This window comes from Asterias rubens, chromosome 13, assembly GCF_902459465.1.
Source record: "Asterias rubens chromosome 13, eAstRub1.3, whole genome shotgun sequence".
Taxonomy (NCBI): domain Eukaryota; kingdom Metazoa; phylum Echinodermata; class Asteroidea; order Forcipulatida; family Asteriidae; genus Asterias; species Asterias rubens.
In genome coordinates this window covers 5,116,495-5,137,634 of record NC_047074.1, presented here as the reverse complement: position 1 = coordinate 5,137,634, position 21,140 = coordinate 5,116,495, and the positions used below count along the sequence as shown (strand labels likewise).

The following is a 21,140-nucleotide window of genomic DNA, read 5'->3' as shown; positions in this document are numbered from 1 at the left end:
AGTGTGGTTGGCCATTTCATCTTATACTGCAAGGTTCTATGGTTGTCAGTACTGCACAGCAAAATCAACCATGCTTAGCATGGAGCCAGGCATACCAGTCTTATCAGAGTTTAAAGGGTTTGCCTGAGTTTAATGGATCCACCACTGCACAGCCAAATCAACCAGAGTCTGAAGGTTTTGCCTTAGTTTTATGAATTCAGTACTGTACAGCCAAACCAACCATGCTTAGCATGGATCAATGCTAACCAATCTTATCAGAAGGTAAAGTAAAAGGTCATTCTCGAGTTTGATGGGTTCAGTACTGCACAGCCAAACCAACCATGTTCAGCATGGATCAATGCTAACCAATCTTATCAGAAGTTAAAGTAAAAGGTCATTCTCGAGTTTGATGGGTTCAGTACTGCACAGCCAAACCAACCATGCTTAGCATGGATCAATGCTAACCAATCTTATCAGAAGTTAAAGTAAAACGTCATTCTCGAGTTTGATGGGTTCAGTACTGCACAGCCAAACCAACCATGCTTAGCATGGATCAATGCTAACCAATCTTATCAGAAGTTAAAGTAAAACGTCATTCTCGAGTTTGATGGGTTCAGTACTGTACAGCCAAACCAACCATGCTTAGCATGGATCAATGCTAACCAATCTTATCAGAAGTTAAAGTAAAACGTCATTCTCGAGTTTGATGGGTTCAGTACTGCACAGCCAAACCAACCATGTTCAGCATGGATCAATGCTAACCAATCTTATCAGAAGTTAAAGTAAAAGGTCATTGTCGAGTTTGATGGGTTCAGTACTGCACAGCCAAACCAACCATGCTTAGCATGGATCAATAGTAACCAATCTTATCAGAAGTTAAAGTAAAACGTCATTCTCGAGTTTGATGGGTTCAGTACTGCACAGCCAAACCAACCATGCTTAGCATGGATCAATGCTAACCAATCTTATCAGAAGTTAAAGTAAATGGTCATTCTCGAGTTTGATGGGTTCAGTACTGCACAGCCAAACCAACCATGCTTAGCACGGAGCCCGGCAAACCAATCTTATCAGAGTGTAAAGGGTTTGCCTGATTTGGATGGATTCAATACTGCACAGCCAAACAACCGTGCTTTTAAACTATATTTTAACCTATTTTAGCAGAGTTCAAAGGTTTTGCCTGAGTTTAATGTATTCAACACCACACAGGCAAACCATGCTTACCACACGATGCGAAGGGTAGAACCAAAACTGAAAAAGTTTTTGGTAAACTTTCTTGAATCAACATCCCTAAACTATGTTTTAAGCTATTTTAACAGAGTTTAAAGGTTCTGCCTAAGTTTAATGTACACATTGCGTAAGGGTAGAACCAAACCTGAAAAGAAAAAAAATAGTTTTTTGTAAACTTACTACTTGAAAAAACAAAAATTTGTTCAGACTCAAGTGACACCTTTGGAGCCTAGTACCATGCCTTTAGATTTATTGTCATTCATTGTCCTCTATGTCCACTTTTCTGACAGCTGGGATCATCGTTGGTGAGTTTCAAGAAGCAGCGGACGAGTAGATACTGCGAGTATTTCCAGCGAGAGTTGGCTCACATCATCGCACTCTGTGATCGTAGAATACCCTTCATTTCACTCTGTGAAGAGGTAAGTGGTTTGTTCTTGGCCTAGCTTCATAAATATTACAGGGCAGGTATACCTTTGGTGATAAGGGAATCAATGTGTGGTGAAGAGGTTTTCAACTAGTGGTTTAATCCCAACGAGGCCTGGTTCTTGATAATTTTACCGAGACGAAGTCGTGGTAAATTATCAAGAACCAGGCCTCGGCGGGTTTAAACCACTAGTTGAAAACCGATTCAACACACTTTGACTCCCATTCATAAATACCTTTTCGGGCAAAAAACATCATCACTTATGGTCAAAAAGTAAAATAAATGCAAAAATTAAAAATTTTCAACGATTTCTTTCAACACAACACCCCTCCAGCTATGAAATGGTAGGCCCAGTCAAGGCCCTCGCGGGTAAACAACTCCTATTAAGGGAATGCTGTGTATCGCGTAATGTGGCACAACTGTTTCAGCCATTGCTCTCGACCAATAGGAATAAAGAAACTGTCTTATAAGAACAGGTGCAAGGTCGCGTGTCACGCCCATGAATTAACACTTTTTACCGGTCATAAACAAAGGTTTATACACACCCACGTGACGCGCTCTCCACCAATAGGAAAAGCGAAACTGTCTGAGGTATTTATGAATCACCCTTAAAAAGATTGGCAATAATATCTTCAGTTGATCGAGAGGTTGTCTTCAGCCGACGCCTTCTCGGGATACTCTGATGGTCGTCTTCCACGCATCCCGGTCCAGCATCAGTGTCCTAAGCTCAGTTGCTTCTAGTTGTGTTGCGTCCTCCTATTCTTTAGCTGATCTACAAAAGTTAGTCTCCTCCTGATCTTGCTCCTGTTTCTATCGATGGGTTCCCAGAGAACTAGGGGGCTCACAGCTAGCTCTGGGCCCAATTTCATAGAGCTGCTTAAGCAAAAAATTTTGCTTAAGCAAAAAATTTCCTGCTTATTAAAATCAGACTAACGGCCAATACTCAACTGAATTGTTATGCTAAGCAAACAACAGCTAAATACCAGTCACAAGTAATGTATATGGCATGAAATTTTTGTCAGTAACCTGTGTAAAATAAGCGAGCTATTTTCGTGCTTAAGCAAATTTTTTGCTTAAGCAGCTCTATGAAATTGGCCCCTGGATGGTGGACACAGTGGCCAGCCAGCCTCATCTTTTACTCCCTGATCTTGACAGATACTCTTGGTAGGGCATCGTAGAGCTGGGAGTTGGGCAAATGGTCTTCCCAGTGCACATCAAGGGCCATCCGAAGCAATCTTGTATAGACGCCGTCTAGTGCTCTTTCTTGATTGGCTGTCTTAATAATAACTCACTTGGCTAGGTCCCTGATGAGAAGTTGATGTTTGGTTGAAGTTTTTGTATGAATATTAATTCATGACTTGGGATCAGCCTTCATTGTGAGCGGTTACATCTTTATTATTGAGTTTGAACTTCTTCAAGAGTCTTGGGTAGTTTTCTAAGACCCACAGTGTGGACCTAAGTCTAAGACAATAAATACAATAAACAAAAAGATTCCAATCTACAAAATTTGTTCACATTACAATACTTCCTGTCTGTGGCTTATTTCAGTGTTTACCGGGATACCATTTATCAAATATGTGTGTCGCCATTGGTTACCTATGCATGCAGTACATCCTGGGTACCAGGCAAAATCGCCCAATGGTCGACAATAGTCAACTGACATCCCTCGCCCTGAACTTGCTCAAGGTTGCTATTATGTTCAATACATACTGACGTTACTTTCTCAAATTTCAGCTTGTTGATCAAAACCTACCATTCCAGGGAGTGCAAGTGGAGGCTGATGGCATTGGACTAGTACTTAAACTCTGCAGGTAAGAACTAGGTCGGGTGCTAACCTTTAGTCCCTTTGCAATGAAAACATGCATGCATGGTTTATGTTATGGACTAGTACTTAAACTCTGCAGGTAAGAACTAGGTCGGGTGCTAACCTTTAGTCCCTTTGCAATGAAAACATGCATGCATGGTTTATGTTATGGACTAGTACTTAAACTCTGCAGGTAAGAACTAGGTCGGGTGCTAACCGTTTAGTCCATTTGTAATTTAATCTCGCTTCTCTTCTCGGTTCGAATCCCCAGCTGTGACACTTGTGTCGTTAAGCAAGACACTTAACCATTGCTTCGTCCTTAGGATGGGACGTAAAGCCGTTGGTCCCATGTGTTGTGTAATGCATGTAAAAGAACCCAGTGCACTTTTCAAAAAGAGAAGGGGTTCGTCCGGGTGTTCCTGGCTGTGGCTGCTAAATGCGCCGTAGCACCTTGTAAACCCTTATAAGGTGCTACATAATTGGGTCTCAGAATTCATATCTTTCAATAACCTCTCTTTCTTTGTAAATGTATACTAACCGCCTTGAGTTTGATATTATTATCTATGAAGATATTGTGTATGAAAACTTAATCCTTAATTTTGGCCTAGAGGTAGAGAAGAACTTAGGATGGTAAGGTTTGATTGAATGGCCTTTTTTGGAGGCAATAACCCATGTGTATTGAGAAGTTGATAGGATGTAAACTTTGTGTTTTAGTTTACCGGCCACGAGCAGTATTTCTGAAGAAACTCGGACGGCAGTGTGTAATGCTCTACTGGAGTGCTCGTTCAGACTGCTGGGCAGGAACCATTTACGCTGGCAAGTTCAGGTAGGATCAATTGATTGTTACTAATAGAATAAAAGAGTTGGGACCACGGTCTACTAAGCAGCCGTTTACAGGATCGTAGCCTTGTGATAAAGGACCGAACCAAAGGTTTGCTTGGCTACAACTCTGCAAAGTTTGAAATGGCTATTTAACCCTTCAACTGAGTCATTACTATTTTGTGAAAGAAGGCGAGGTCCTTTATCGCATGGCGACAACCCTGTTTTTAAATAAGGGAATAAAAGGGCAGCGACAACTTCTTAATCGGCTGTTTAAAACCGGCAGGGTCGTGGCCATGCCATAAAGGCCCGAGCCGAGGGTGAGGGCCTTTATCGCATGGCCACGACTGCAAGGTTTTAAATGGCCGATTATGAACGAGTCACTACTTTTTTATTCCTATTCATAATGCCATTTCGGGAAAAAGATGTAATAAAGTAGGAAACTCTGTAAAAACTTATTTGTTTCCCGATGTCTAGCTCTGTATGTGTGGTGCATTTTTATGAGACAGTTTTAGGATATGCAATTTTGCGTGTAATGCATCCTCGTATCCATGGGCTAAAACGGCACGGCGAGATCAATCACCCCTGGGAACGAGGCTGTGGGCTAATCCGCACAATGCTATCTGATAACAACCGGTTATAAACAGCTCCAGCTGGTCATTATCAACCATTGAAACACCCTCACGTGATGCGCTCTCCACCAATAGGAATAGCGAAACTATCGGGGGGTATTTATGAATGGTTGTTTAAGACAGAGTGGTCAATCTTCTGTGAAAGAAGACAAGGTCTTTTTTTGCACGGCTGTAACCCTGCAAGGTTTCAAGTAGCTGTTTAAAACCAAGCCACAACTCTTGCATTCACACTTCTTCATAAACCAGTTTTTACCAGTTTATGTCTCCATAGAGCAGTTTACCCAATGCTTATTACAGGCAAGCAACTCTTCCGCATTTCCATGGAATTCCGCGTTTTCTTTTTTTTTAAACATGAAAAAAAAAAAAAAAAAAAAGTTTTTTTGTTTCCCTAATATATGCCTGGCAACAACAGTGTACAACTACAATCATGTAAAATAAGCCTAGTACATGCTAACAATGCACCTAAGAGCATAATAAACCTCAACATTTTCTAGGGTACCATTGTGGGTATCATGTCCCGTGGCGTTTCGGCTGCCTCGCTCCGCACTTGCGTTGTGCCTGGTGAAAATTGTCCTCTTTTTTTTCAACGGGCAGTTGCATGCCTGTTATTAGTGGGGGGGGGGGCTACACTTTATCTGACATTGTGCTGTGCGGTTTTAAGATCATTGAATTTTGTTGATTTTTATTTTGTTCCATAGCTTCTTTTTGGCAACTGTCCTGTTAAAAGCACGTTACCAAGGGAACAAGGTATGCAAACTAATCATATGATTACTATTCATGTCATATTCATACATTGATGTGTGTTAAGCACCGTGTATTACGTACTTTCCCAAGTCCAGTGAAAAAAAGAAAGTTGGTGTGTGGGTAATTTAAAGCCATTGGACACTTTCGGTAAACAGTTTTATCCAAGGCCCACACTTCGTGTATCACAACTTATATATAAAATAACAAACCTGTGAAAATTTAGGCTCAATCGGTGATCAGAGTCAGGAGAAAATAACGGGAAAACCCACCCTTGTTTCCCCACATGTGTTTGATATTGTTTTAATGTTTTCTCAAAAAGTAAAGCATTTCATGGAATAATATTTCAAGAGAAGTCTTTCACCATTACCTTCTGTAAACCCTGCAAGTTATTTGTAAATCTGTAAACTTTTTTTTTTTTTTTCTTTTCTGAAAGTGTCCAATGGCTTTAACAAATAATATTCTTTATCCTTGATATAAGTTTAGCTTATAAAAAATTATTAACATTTATTGCATTAATTAATTTTTGCATCTATTAAAATCAAAGTGGTACCCGCTACCAATGCTTTGAACTGCCTCTAGCCATCGTGCTTGCTCAGTGGCCTAGTGGTAAAGAATCTGATCGAGTAATGCAAAGATTGTGGGTTCTGCCTCTAGCCATCGTGCTTGCTCAGTGGCCTAGTGGTAAAACATCTGATCGAGTAATGCAAAGATTGTGGGTTCTGCCTCTAGCCATCGTGCTTGCTCAGTGGCCTAGTTGTAAAACATCTGATCGAGTAATGCAAAGATTGTGGGTTCTGCCTCTAGCCATCGTGCTTGCTCAGTGGCCTAGTGGTAAAACATCTGATCGAGTAATGCAAAGATTGTGGGTTCTGCCTCTAGCCATCGTGCTTGCTCAGTGGCCTAGTGGTAAAACATCTGATCGAGTAATGCAAAGATTGTGGGTTCTGCCTCTAGCCATCGTGCTTGCTCAGTGGCCTAGTTGTAAAACATCTGATCGAGTAATTCAAAGATTGTGGGTTCTGCCTCTAGCCATCGTGCTTGCTCAGTGGCCTAGTGGTAAAGAATCTGATCGAGTAATGCAAAGATTGTGGGTTCTGCCTCTAGCCATCGTGCTTGCTCAGTGGCCTAGTGGTAAAACATCTGATCGAGTAATGCAAAGATTGTGGGTTCTGCCTCTAGCCATCGTGCTTGCTCAGTGGCCTAGTGGTAAAGAATCTGATCGAGTAATGCAAAGATTGTGGGTTCGAATCCCACCAGAGCGATTTGCCTGAGGATTTTTGGTCATGGAACTCGGGAAAATACTGAGTATCCATTGCTTAACACACATCGGTGTAAGGGTTAAACTAAACTATTAATACTATTATGTGTATTCAGAAAGCACAGCCGATGGGCATATTAAAGCACTCATTGTTTAGAATTGAAGAATAATTTTAGTGGTGAAACATTGTTTTCGTGCATTGAAAAGTAGTTTTAAAACATTAAAGTCGTCACATCAATCTTATAATATTATCAAATGTACAAGGGTCTTTTTTTCTTCTTCTTTTTTTTTCTCTTGCAACTTCGACCATCAATTGAGTTCAAATTTTCACAGGTTTGTTATTTTATGCATTATATGTTGAGATACACCAGGTGAGAAGACTGGTTTTTGACATTTACCAAAGGTGTCCAATGCCTTTAAAGGCATAATTTAAGCAATGGCTTTTGTTGTTCAAACATATACACATAGTTGTCTTCTGAATTTTTTTGTTTGTCCTAATATTTTCTTGATTTGACAGGTCCAGCACGATGTATGTACCTGAGTTACGAGTTAACCGGTCCCATAGTCAAGCAGTTACTTCATGACTGGAAGGCAGTTGGTATGCTGTACCAACCTGTACTGGAACTGGCAACGGTCATCAACGGTAACCCAACAGCTGTCTTTACTTCTGTGCACATTTGAGTGTGTTGTGTACCAGTGAACATTTTCTAGCCATCTAAGTCCCCTTCCCTAACTCTCCGCTACCCAGTCCATATTCTCTTACCTATTCACGTGTCCTGTTCGTTGTTTCCCTGCTTTTTACTCCTCCACTTCTCATGGAAATAATAACAGCCGCATTGCTGCATAAACACGTTTGCCATCCTTTTGTGCACATTTTGACCCCCAAAATGGCGGACAGGAGACAGGTGTGTATGCGTGTTGCGCGCTGTGCAATGGGTCTACTTCCCCTTCCGATCTCTATTCCATGCATCCCCAATCCTGCTTCAAACCCTACTTTTTATCTTGTTTTCATAGACAAAAACAGCAGTACAAAACACTGTTCCCTGACGCTGCCAATTTCAGCCCAATCTGCCATTAGGGTGCTATCAAAAGCTCTGTGTGTACAAGCAGATACAAAACAGAACAGAAGCAGAACAAGTAGAAACTCAACTTAGGTTTAATAATAATAATAATAATAGTAGTAGTCGGTTTTTTATATACATGTAGCACTTTATACACCCGAAGGGCGTCTGAAAGCGCTTCCACATTATTACCCTTGGTCACTGGGCCTTAATTCATTCCTTAAACCATCTCAGCTCCCTGGGGAGTAAACAGCCTGTGCAACAAATGTGCGCTACTAAGCTAAATCAATCACAAGAACCACTCGACTAGTCTCTCCTCAAATAATCGCGACTTTGACACTAGGCGCGACTAATGTTTTATTCTCAAGATGCATTGCGGCATAGTGTTTGGTGCAGGCGCAATAGTAGAATTCACGCTTAAATGATTGAAGGATTGTATCACTGATGTCTGATTGTGTTTCGTAGGTAAATTGTATTGTCTCGTATAGTCGTGAGCGACACAATTGGTTCACCAAGCAGGTAGTTGCGACTATTTTTGTAGTAGTCATGACTATTTTTGTAGTAGTCATGGTGGCACAAAGAACCGAGTTGTTGAAAAACTGTAGTCGCACAACGGTTCACCAAGTAGGTAGTCGCGACTATTTGTAGTAGTCATGGTGGCACAAAGAACCGAGTTGTTGAAAAACTGTAGTCGCACAACGGTTCACCAAGTAGGTAGTCGCGACTATTTGTAGTAGTCATGGTGGCACAAAGAACCGAGTTGTTGAAAAACGGTAGTCGCACAACGGTTCACCAAGTAGGTAGTCGCGACTATTTGTAGTAGGCTTGGTAGCACGATGAACCGAGTTTTTGACAAACGGTAGTCGCGACTCGACTAAGCAACCAATTGTCGCAATCAATTGGTTATTATGGGTGAATACTTTTCAAACTAAAGATAATGACGTGTTGCTTGCCCCAATTTCTTCTTGACAGATCCCGACCAACCACTGAGCTCTCTTGTTGAAGTCCGTAGCTACACGTACCAGAAATTGACGCTGCAGTACGGCAAAGACAAAACCAACACGGTGAGTCTTTGTAGATTTGGTTTGCGGTGACACCATGTGGATATCTTCTTGCTAGGTAGATTATTTCCTTTTGAGAACTTGTCTTGCTATATCTTCTGCTACCGCGGAGTTAGTAGGTTTTTCAGAATGCGGGAGACTTCTCAGTTCTAGAAAGTATGGTAGGACGTTAGACGGTACGAAATCGGCCAGCACTACTACCTCGCTTTGTGAATCGAGGAGACTTCTCGTCATTAACTTCTCTGAAGTGGAGTGAGTTCTTAATATTGGTGTCAACATTTCGACCAGCTTGCTTTAGTCATCATCAGGAGACTGAAGAGTGTTATTGTCAAACTCTATTGCCATCTCTTTCTGGCTCAAATTATATCTTGATCTTTTCAAATCTCATCGATATGGGCGACTTACATAGACCTTTTCGCAAATACCGGGGCGCGCGCGTAAAGCTTGGAATTAGGTGCATTGTGGTCTTGCTGGTATCCAAATTTGATCCATATATATCCCACAATGCACCTCATTCAACAGTCTGCGCTTGCGCAATGGTATTTGCGAAAAGGTCTATGTACAACACAGTGCGCCCTCTACAGGCCATCAGCAGTCAATTTAAAGTAACCACACTGGTAGACTGGTCCCCTGTCTTACAGAACCAATGATTTCATTGGATACAATGATTTCATTGGATAAACCTGCAGTGATCTAAGCTTTCCATATCTGTGTTATGATACTGCAGCTAGATTTGTAGACTGGTCCCCTGTCTTTATCCACAAGGATTAAGACAGGCCCTGGTCTTACAGAACCAATGATTTCATTGGATACAATGATTTCATTGGATAAACCTGCAGTGATCTAAGCTTTCCATATCTGTGTTATGATACTGCAGCTAGATTTGTAGACTGGTCCCCTGTCTTTTTCCACAAGGATTAAGACAGGCACTGGTCTTACAGGCTCATTGATTTCATTGGATACAATGATTTCACTGGATAAACATGCAGTGATGTAATAAGCTTTCCATATCTGTGTTATGATTGGTCCGAGGTGATGTAATTTACCAGCTTGCACTTTCAATAGTCTGAATGAAGCGTATGAGCGCATAATGTGGTGTACATTTGTACATCATATAGTGTCGTTTGATTCATTCACTTTGTAGTGTGTACCGTACATGTGCGTATAAATTGCTGTGAATCTCCATGTGAAATGAATGCGAGGTCATAGGTTCATTTGGCAATATCCAATGTGACGTTATTTATTAACCTCAAAGTATGACGTCAGACATGCTCGGACATGTGCTTCGAATGCATCCAGACTCACCCGCTCAGAATGCTCTCATGTTCGCTGTAGTTGGATCGGGACACCTGAGTTGCCGTCGTGGCCGTCACAAAACTAACTTACTCGACATTCTACGGAAAGACCTCCATGCTCGTCAGCTGTCCCTCAAGACCCACAGTGACATTCTACGACTTTGTGACATGGCCAGTGATCGTTTGTCCTGGAGAACTCTGTATTAGTAGAGACTGATAGGATATTTATTCAGTGTCACTCGCTAACACTGTTCCTGTGTATATATGACGTCAGACATTCAGGCCTAGCGCCGCTCACTTAAAATGTTGACATAATAGGGAAACGTCCATCAGAGGGTAAACCTGGAGGTCACAGGTTCAAATCCTGTTGTAATAATAATAATAATAATAATATTAATAACCAGTTTTTATATCGCGAATTTCACATCCGAAGGGCGTCTCAAATCGCTTCCAACAATATTACCCCTGGTCACTGCAGTGATCAGAAGTAATAACGTTTAAGGCCCAGTGCACTGGGCCTTAAATCATTCCTTAAACCATCTCAGCTCCCTGGGGAGTATACAGCCTTGTGCAACAACTATGTGCTACTTGGCTAAATCAGTCAAAATAACCATCTTTGCCCTCACATGTACCCATTTACCCCTGGACGGAGAGAAGCATGTAGTTAAGTGTCTTGCTAGGGGACACAAGTGTCATGACTCCCAAACCCACACTCTGCTGAATAGAATCACAAGAGGTTGAGTTCGGTGCTCTTATCTGCTCGGCCACGACGCCCTACGACACCCTTGTAGTCAAGTTTTCTTTGTTTATCCCAACTTATTTTGTTCAATTTTTCTGACCTCCCCCCCCCCTCCCAGGTGACAATTGTTGGTGACTCCAGGGAATCCAAGTTCCACCTGTTGTTAGCTGTTGTTGGGTCGGCCACAGCGTCCAACAGCCACATGCTTGTACATCACCAACTCCAACATGAGTTTAATGCGCATCGTAGCCTTGTCAGGCTAATGCAGGTAGGATTCAAACCATGAGCTACAACGTTCAAAACCCAGTAGGGTCGTGTCGTGACGACCCTGTTTAAAGGGGCTGGGTACTTTTTGTAGGAGACAAAACACACTGTCCACAGATTGACATTAAACCTACACAGTTTGAAGATAATGGTGGTAGAAAGCTTCCCTGAAAATATTACTTACGGAGGTGTTGTATAATAGATGTTGAATTTGCATCGGGAATAAAGAATATTAATTTTGGTTTTTTACCCATACACCGATGTGTGTTAGCACTGTATACTCAGTACTTTCCCGAGTCCTGTGAAAAAATATCACAGGCATGTTACTCGGTTGGGATTCGAACCCACGACCCTTGCAATTCTAGAGCAGTGTCTTACCAACTAGACTACCGAGGTTGCCCGGTAGCTAGAGGCAGTTCGAATCCTATGTTTTGGATTGAGTAAAACAAGTCACAAAAATAATTGTTGTCTCGGTTATTATTGTGACATTTTTCTCGAAAACTACAGCACCTCAGCAAATAATATTTTAGGGTAAGCTTTCTACTATCATTACCTTCAAACTGTGTAAGTTTAATGTAAATCTGTGGACATTTTGTTTTGTGTCCTACAAAATGTACTTAGACCCCACATGAGGTTGGAAACACAAAAGACAAAATTAATAGTGGCCCCCCTGCCCCCTTTCAATGTTGGTTCCATTTGGCGGTCTTCTTCTACATTACAGTCAACATTGAGTGGGGGGACGGGGGGCAGGAGAGACAATATTTATTGTCAATGGGAAATGGACAGGGAATAGTTTTATATAACAATAGGAATGGGTGGCCCAAGCATTTTGGTCGGGATTGTAGTTTGGGTATATAAATTACAACAAAATAATTCTGAACAAATGAAATTTTCTTCCTTGCAGAACATGTGTGACAGTCAGCTTTTGTTACAAGCCATCAGTAAGCTGCCCATAACGCCAGCCCTAGGTCTATCACCACAGGTAAACAAGCATTATCATCAGTGTAATGTCCTCATGGGGCCATGTCACTCGAGGAAAACCGGTTCCAGGCAATTTCCATAATAGAAGGCCGTTTCCATTTCAATGTTCACATGTTTTTTTCTTTTTGATCGTAAGACATTGTTAAAAAAATTAGTCTGTAGCATGCACTGTAGTTGGTTACCTCCAAGTTGCCTGTAAAAGTTGCCTCATGTGACAATGCCCTTAAAGGGTCTATGTAACTTTTGTAGGACAAAAAACACAATGTCCACAGATTTACACTAAACTTACACAGTTTGAAGATAATGATAGTAGAAAACTTCCCTGAAAATATTACGTGCTGAGGTGCTGTAGTTTTGGGGAAATAAGTATTAAAAAACAATGTCATGAAATTATTTTAATCATTTACAAACAAATTTTCATGACATTGTTTTACTCATTTCTCAAAAACTACCACACCTCAGTAAGTAATATTTGAAGGGAAGCTTTCCACTATCATTATCTTCAAACCCTGTAAGTTTAATGTAGATCTATGGACATTTTGAAAAGGTACCCAAATCCTTTAAAGGCCATGTCACACAGGCAGTTTACGGGCAACAAGTTCCAGGCAATCTCCAAGAAGAAAAGACATTCCCATTTAAATGTTGAAAATTTTCTTTTGTGGACTGAAGACAATGTTTTAAAATTGACTCGTGTGCTACCAAGGTGGCCCTGTAGCATGCACTGTAGTTGGTTGCCTTCAAGTTGCTTGTAAAAGTTGCTTCATGTGAGAATGCCCTAAGACTAAATACACAGCCAACGTGAAACTTTCGGTAAGGAAACAATGGGAGGTACAAAGGATGTAGCCTGAGCATCTGGCGTCACATTCCGAGGCTTGTGAATTATGCTAGAGGTTTGCCTTGAGCCTACGTCAATCCCCTGCCATAATACACACAAATATTATGTACACAGCATGCAGACGACCGAAAATACAGTGCCAAACATCACCTCAGACCAGTCAACACAGATATGGAAAGCTTTCGCCACTGCATGTGTATCCAACAAAATCATTGTATCTGATGAAATCACTGGTTCTTTAGAAATCAAAACCTGTCTAGAGAGGATGGGACCATGAGAATGTTTGATCTCTACTAGAGGGTGCCCTACTTCAGTGATGCCATAATAATAATAATAATAAGAATAATAATAAGAATAATAAAAACAAATTCTTATATAGCGCATTTCACAATAACCATATCAATGCGCTTTACATTAGTGCCCTGGTCATAGGGCCAATAACATCCCTTTTTAATGTTTCTCAGCTCCCTTGGGAGTATACAACCTGGGCAACCATTTAGATCGCTCCAAAAAATTTTTTAGGGGGGGGGAGTGCTGGTTTCTTTTGGCAGGAAGCGCTATATGTCATTGTGATAATTGTCTTTTTCTCTTCCTGGATGCAGGCCTCGACTCCAGCTCATATGTTTGTAATCATTCCCCAATCCAGCATTCACATCAGAGTCATCTTCAGGAAGACCTACTGCCTGGATATCTTATGTAAAGGAAAAAACACTGTCACCATCAGAGGTGAGTCTGGTTCCCTGTGTGCCATAACACTGATCCTCATTGAGACACATAAAGGGGCCTGGTTATTTTTCGCTTAGTTTTAAAGGAAGGTATGTACATTACCTCAAGTCTCCAGACAAAATAACTTTAATTCATTAAATTCATAAATACCTCAGACAGTTTTGCTATTCCTATTGGTGGAGAGCGCGTCACGTGGGTGTGTATAAACCTTTGTTTATGACCAGTAAAAAGTGTTAAATCATGGGCGTGACACGCGAGCTTGCACCTATTCTTATAAGACAGTTTCTTCATTCATATTGGTCATGAGCAACGGCTGAAACAGTTGTGCCACATCACGCGATATGCGCAACGCGCACAGCATTCCCTTATAAGGAGTTGTTTAGCCGAGGGCGGCGTAGGGCTTTACCATTTCATAGCTGAAGGGGTGTTACGTTGAAAGAAATCATTTAACAATTATAAATTTTTGCACTTATTTTACTTTTTGACCAAAAAGTGTTGATGTTTTTGACCGAAAAGGTATGTATGAATGGGAATTAAAGTGTGTTGAATCGGTTTTTACCTAGTGGTTTAAACCCGCCGATGCCTTGTTCTTGATAATTTACCTCAACTTCGTCTCGGTAAAATTATCAAGAACCAGGCCTTGTTGGGATTAAACCACTAGTTGAAAACCTCCGTTTGGACTAAGCACTTGGACAAGTGGAGTGATTTGAGTATAGAGAGACTTCAATATAATTCAGATTTGATATGTTTTTGGGTATTTTTCTTCCAGACGGAGCCTACTGCCTCTTTGATGTCAGCAAGGTGGTTGAAGGATTAACCCCTACTGCAAGTCTTAAGGTAATTGTAGGGTGTATTCGATTAGCTTCCCTGGGTTGACCCTGGTACGCTTTGACGTCATTCCAGCCTGGTTAAATAAGACCGAAGAAATAAATAAATAAAGCTGATTATCAAGCCACACTGTTGTTACTTTTCTGTTCGTAGACATTTCTGGAGATGTTCGTTGACGAGTCAGTGTCCAACATGCGTCGACGCTCCGTCAATGAAGACGACAACCCGCCATCACCCATCGGCATGGATACCGGTGACTCGTTCCTGATGTCTCAACACCACTCGGTCCCCTCTCCCATGGCTAGACTGGGCGGGGCAACATCGGGAGGGTTCGCCCATCCGATGACCCCGCCTACTGCAATTAGCACGAGTAATCCGGCCACGCCCGCTTCACCACACACATCCATGCTCTCTCAGGTAAAACAGAAACAGCTTCCTCTTGTGATTAAGTTTAGTCCTTATTCAGGTATAACTTTGCGTTTTGGTGAAGGATAAAGCATATACAATCATAGCACTACCCTCTCTCAGGTAACACAATAAATAGCTCCCTCTAGTGAGAGTCCCTACGTACCACTGCTTTTCCTTTTTCAAAGCCAGAACCAATTTTTGGTTTCTGGGGTGCTGTATTCAGCAGTTTCATAAAAAATTGATATAGAGATCCCCAAAAAGATTAAAAACGCATGCGTTGCTTGTTTTTGCAAGTTGAAGAAACTGAGCTCAGAATTGATTTCAGTCTTTGAGTCAATGCTTGTTATGAAGTCCCAAACCCCATTGTTTAAGTGAAAATGTTTGTCTAAAAATCCCAATAGTTAAGTCTGTGAAGTCCCAATTGTTTGAAGTCTTGATTTTAATGGTTTAGTCTCAAGTCCCAAAGTCTTAAGTCCCAATCGTGAAGTCTTATGTCGCTATTGTCAAGTGTCAAGTCCCATTGGTTATGTCTTAAGTCCCAATGTTTAAGTCTTAAGTTAATTCCTACCTCCCTTTAAATCTTTAGGTTAAGGTCGTTAGTCTCAAAATGGAGGGAGCTTATTTAAGCATTTCTTGAGTTTGTGTGACTGATGAAGCATAATGTAATAACAATCAAAGCACCACTCTCTCCCCACCGAGGCATTTACCCAGTGATGTTCATGTAGTTTAACGTAGCATTCTTTGTTTGATGTTTACAGCCCTACAGCATGTCACCAGGTGCAAGTGGCTACCCTCTGGCTTCACCTCCATCTATCCCATCAAACATCGTCCCGTCACCCTCATCAACGATGCTCAGCACAGCCTCACCAGGTTAGTCCCAAATGCTCAGACCCCCACTTACCAATGGTTGTCTTAATCGTGGGGGTGTCGTGGCCGAGCGGATAAGAGCATCGGACTCAAGTTCTGGCGGTTAGGTCATCGGGATATGGGTTCAAATCTTGAGCAAGACACTGAACCATTTGCTTCTCTCCACCCAGGGGTAAAATGGGTACCTGTGAGGGCAGAGATGATTTATGTGAATGAATAGCATTTTAACATGGGCCGTCAACGGCAGAAGTGTTTGTCGTTTTTCAAAACTGTGAGGTTGGGGTCTGATTTTTTAATCGATAATTCTGAAAAAAGTGTACAAGTATCAAAATTACATTTAAATGGTGAGCAAGCGCATTATAAACAAGTTAAAATAGCATTTCCATTAAAAACATTCCGCTCCAGTAGCTGTTTCATGTAAATCTGTTGACATTGTGTTTTGTGTACAAAAAGTACCCAGACCCTTTACCAGGGGTTCCATTAAAGTCCACAGTATTGTTTCTCGCAGTTTTAGCCACGTACGTGTAACCCAAGGTTTACCTTGCATCACCGAGCCCTAGTTCCCACCCTCGTGAATCACCAATGCTTATCTGCATCACTAGTACTTAAGCAGCATGCAGCATCAGAGTCAAGCTTTCTCCTGAAGACGATCAGAGCATACTGATCGAAACGTCGAGTTGGGCCCTACGGTTCTTTTCAGAACCAGCCCAACTCATTGAGAGATTATCAATACATGGTGTTACTGCAAACCTTTCTATAATACAAGGTTCACAAAGTGACTTTCATGGTCTGTTGTATTTTTCATTTCAGCTCTGGCAGCTGGATCACCAAGTAACATCCATCACCACGCTCCATCTCCTGGTTCCTTCGTCCCTACACCGTCTCCAAACATTCAGATGCACTCCCCGGCCACCGGGCCATTCATCAGCCCACAGAGTAAGTCTGAAACACTCGACCCCCCCCCCCTCTTTTCCATGTGTTAAATTAAAACAGTTTGATGTTGGAGCGTGAAACCAGACTTTCTGCTTCTTCTCACCCATACACTCTTGATTTGCTGAGATGTAGAACAAAGAGCCATTCCCACAGCTTTATTCCACGTACTGCATCTCTTTGGATATCCTTGCCTGGTGCATGTTTCCCTCCATCCTACAATCTAGACTGTTTTGAGGAATATCAATTCCTGCCTCCAGCTCCCCTTGGTTATTTTCATCTTGAATGTTTTCTTCTTGTAGCCCCTTACCTAGAGTGGCTTTTTCCATTGTTTGGGGCAAATTCACATAAAATTAAAAAAAATTAACGAACAGTTCTTTGTCCTTCTCTGTGAGAGTGTACAAAGTTTGGTTGCTAAAAACATGTGCTGTGTAAGTGCAACAATGTCGTCTCTCAAAAAATAGCATTGATGTTATTCACAAGTTTGAAAGTACCAAATGTTGTAAACTATCCCTTAAAATATATAAGCAAGTCATCGTACCAGACATGATTGAAATCAAACTCCTAGGTGGCTTATTTTATACAGCTGTTAGGATCTTGCTTAGCAAAAACAAGATTAGTAGCTGAAAAACCATGTGATGTGTTTTGTTTTTGACTTGTTCCCTTCTAATAGCAGAAACACTTGCTAAGCAGCATTTTCTGCTTGATGAAAATGGGCACTGGATATGGCCTGGAATCACACGGAGGCCATGGCCTCTGTTGCCCTGGGCCCAATTTCATAGAGCTGCTAAGCACGAAAATTTGCTTAGCATGAAATTTCTTCCTTGATAACAACAGGATTACCAACCAAATTTCCATGTGATTTTCAGGATAAGCAAACGACAGCTGATTACTAGTAACAAGCAATGTGCAACAAACAGAAATTTTGTTGGTAATTCTGTTTTTACCAAGAAAGAAATTTCATGCTAAGCAAATTTTTGTGCTTAGCAGCTCTATGGCCTTGTTGTCTTTCAAAGGTTTTCCCATGTACCTCAAGATTTTTTAAAGTACCTTTTGCTAAATGAAAATTGCCTTGCCCTCTCAAATTGGTGTTGTGTTCTTTAAAAATCTAGTGTGTTTCTTTTCTGCTCTTCTAGGTATTTCGGATAATGCGAACTCGCCGTATCCAAACATGGGACTAGCTATGCCGTCACCAGGGCAACGTAACTGGCCAGCATCCCCGTCGGTCCCGGGCCCCTCTCCAATTGGCCGCTACGGTGTGGCCCACTCTCCAGGCATGGCTGCCACCCACTCCCCAGGGAGCAGTGGTTTAGGTCAGACCACGGGATCCTTCCAGTCGGCAGGTCCGATGACGAGTCGGCCTGCCCGCCACCTCCCGTCCCGTTCCTGGGCGGCATCCATCCCGACAGTGCTCTCCTGCGAGGCCATCAATAAGCTGTTCAGCCCCGCCCCGCCGCCAGGGGTTGTCGGGGGACCAGCAGCCCACATGTGCTCCCCTATGGAGAGATTTTTGGGATCAGTGTTCAGCAAGAAACATCTGCAGAGGGTGCTGCAGATGATGGGGGATACGGTAAGGTCAAATGGCACTCAACAACTTAACAAGATGAGGATAGTTTCAGATAGATACAGGTTTTAAGGAATTTTTATGAAATAATATGAAAAAAATGTAATAATGCATTGGAGAAAAACTTGCAGTTCATTACTTAATATACATTAAAATATATCAGTATGCTCTGATTTCTTCAGAGCATACTGATTGAAACGTTGAGTTCTTCCCAGAACCAACACTGCTTAAAAGAGATTGACACATAATAATAATACAATATCCAAGTTAATACAATATCCAAGTCTTATACAGCGCATGTATCTACCAACAGGGCACTGAAGGCGCTGAGTATATACATTTTTACAGAAAGATGGGTTATTGAAGTTATGAACGGGACCAATGGCTTTACGTCCCATCCGAAGGGCGAAGCAATGGTTAAGTGTCTTGCTTAAGGGCACAAGTGTCACGCTGGGGATTCGAACCGACACTCTGCTGATCAGAAACACCAGAGTTTGAATTCAGTGCTACACCATGTACCGAGGGTTTTCCAGACTATCCGGTTTTCCTCCCTCAGGAAAAATCAAACACTTTCGATCTTGGCTGTGCTCCGTGGTCAAAATGGGTTGATGTGGCTGACAGCTGAATGCGCCCTTGCATGCCTGCTTCTCGAACACGTTGTAGCCGCGTTCTTCGCAATTCAGCTCTTAGTAAGGACGATTAGCCCCCCAAATTATTATTATTATTATTATTATTATTATTATTTACGACAAACCTAACCTGCAGAGTTTGCAATCCTACTTTATACGGTTGTTTGTATCTGATTTTTTCTTGATTAGTACCACAAACCTAACCTGCAGAGTTTGCAATCCTACTTTATATTGTTTGTATGTGATTATTTCTTGATCAGTACCACAAACCTAACCTGCAGAGTTTGCAATCCTACTTTATATTGTTTGTTTCTGATTATTTCTTGATTAGCTTCAAGTGATTCCGTCCAATGAGCCTGGTGTGCTGCATTTCCACTCAGACTCCTTGCAGTATTGGGTCGCTCTGAATCCCAACACAATGCAGACTCTACATCTACAGGTCAAACCTAACCAAGGTAAGGTACTGTCTCCTGACCACCACTAGAGCAGGCTAGTCAAAACGTTGAGACAATCTCCTGACCACCACTAGAGCAGGCTAGTCAAAACGTTGAGACGAATTAAGAACTCATTCTGCGGTAGTGAAGTTAACAACAATCCACTTTTAGCTAAAGTAGTAGTCCTGACCGGTTTCCTACCTTCTGCCCAGGTATAAATAAGTCGAAAAAACAATTTCACGAAAGTAATTTTCATCTCAGTGAGACGAAACAAGTCGCTGTAGGATCAGGGGTGGATTTCACAAAGGTAGTCCTAACTTAGGACTAGTCCTAGGCAATGCTAAGAGATAGGACCAGTCCTTAGTTAGGATGAGTTACTGGTCCTAACTTCGGACCAGTCCTATCTCTTAGCATTGCCTAGGACTAGTCCTAAGTTCGGGCTACCTTTGTGAAATCCACCCCAGGGCCCAATTTCATAGAGGTGCTCAATGGTAAGCAAATTGTCGTGCTAACTAAGGCAGACAAATTTGCTTGTGCGTAATGTTAGCATGCCTTTTCATGTGCTTACTGTTTTTATAAAAATTTAAATATAAATTTCTATCATTCAAAACCACTATGGATGATAATTAATGAACATGTTTAATTAAGTTACCATTGTCTGTATAATGTTGTTAAAATTGCTATATTTTTCTTACAAAAATTAAACATTTACATTATTCTATTTTGTACAGATTCAAAGGAACGATGGACTGCTGATGAAATGCAAGTATTGGAACGATATTTTGATACAAAGGTAAAAATACTTTCAAATTTGTAAAAAATTATTATTTGTGGAAAATAAAAATGTGGAACTCTTTAAGTGACCGATGGAAATTCCAGTTCAGTTGCTTGATTAGGAAATCATAATGATGAGCAATTGAATTGAATTGAATTGAATTGTTTTATTCATCAGGTATAAAAAATACATGAAATTTAAATTCCAATTGTACAGCAACCAATAAAATATTAATAAAAAATTGCAATAAGTAATAATTGCAATAAGCATTAGTACAAGAAATGTACTAACATCTCAAAGAACACAATAACATTTATTTAAAAAAAACATTAAAATTTATAAGAAAACCCCCAAAACATTAATGAGTAGTGGACCCCCCCCCCCCAATACTAAACAAAAAGAGAGGCTAAATTTCATAAGAAATACCAGATAAAATTAAACAATTAGAATGCGGTACTCAGGACTGGATGCATTGTACAATAGTTGCACTGTATGTAATAAAATCACAGTTCAAATAATGGATAGCAATATAGGTAAAAATAAATTCCTAAACTTGTTTGTCTTTAGGCTTAGATGACGGATCCTACCAGATTTGTTGTGAACAATCAGTGGGTAAAGGGGATGTGTGTTGTCAGACAGATTACAGTGGAATTCACTCATGAGTCTATTCCTAACTAATTCATAAAGACCATCATTATCTGAACCAATAGTCATTGACTGCTAAACAAATATCTTGACTGCATGTTCAAAGTATGACAAGTGTTTTGGTGCCAGGAAGGGCACCAGACTAACTTCCTCTCAGCCTCACTTTCATTTGGTGCTGGGTATGGGACTTGGTGAACCCCCCCCCTTCTAT

At 41.2% G+C, this 21,140-nt stretch overlaps 1 protein-coding gene across 1 annotated transcript in view; it reads left to right on the top strand.

The window, feature by feature from the left end:
• LOC117298670 (mediator of RNA polymerase II transcription subunit 14-like) overlaps positions 1–21,140 on the top strand; it is a 47,583-nt gene that overhangs the window by 22,060 nt on the left and 4,383 nt on the right. Inside the window, exons 21-36 of the mRNA XM_033781988.1 lie at positions 1,497–1,625; positions 3,365–3,441; positions 4,149–4,260; positions 5,584–5,632; positions 7,405–7,530; positions 8,921–9,012; positions 11,162–11,311; positions 12,212–12,289; positions 13,726–13,849; positions 14,619–14,686; positions 14,831–15,094; positions 15,844–15,955; positions 16,763–16,888; positions 18,019–18,452; positions 19,407–19,530; positions 20,241–20,302. Of these exons, the coding sequence (XP_033637879.1) occupies positions 1,497–1,625; positions 3,365–3,441; positions 4,149–4,260; positions 5,584–5,632; positions 7,405–7,530; positions 8,921–9,012; positions 11,162–11,311; positions 12,212–12,289; positions 13,726–13,849; positions 14,619–14,686; positions 14,831–15,094; positions 15,844–15,955; positions 16,763–16,888; positions 18,019–18,452; positions 19,407–19,530; positions 20,241–20,302 (2,127 nt within the window). The remainder of the gene's footprint in view (positions 1–1,496; positions 1,626–3,364; positions 3,442–4,148; positions 4,261–5,583; positions 5,633–7,404; positions 7,531–8,920; positions 9,013–11,161; positions 11,312–12,211; positions 12,290–13,725; positions 13,850–14,618; positions 14,687–14,830; positions 15,095–15,843; positions 15,956–16,762; positions 16,889–18,018; positions 18,453–19,406; positions 19,531–20,240; positions 20,303–21,140) is intronic.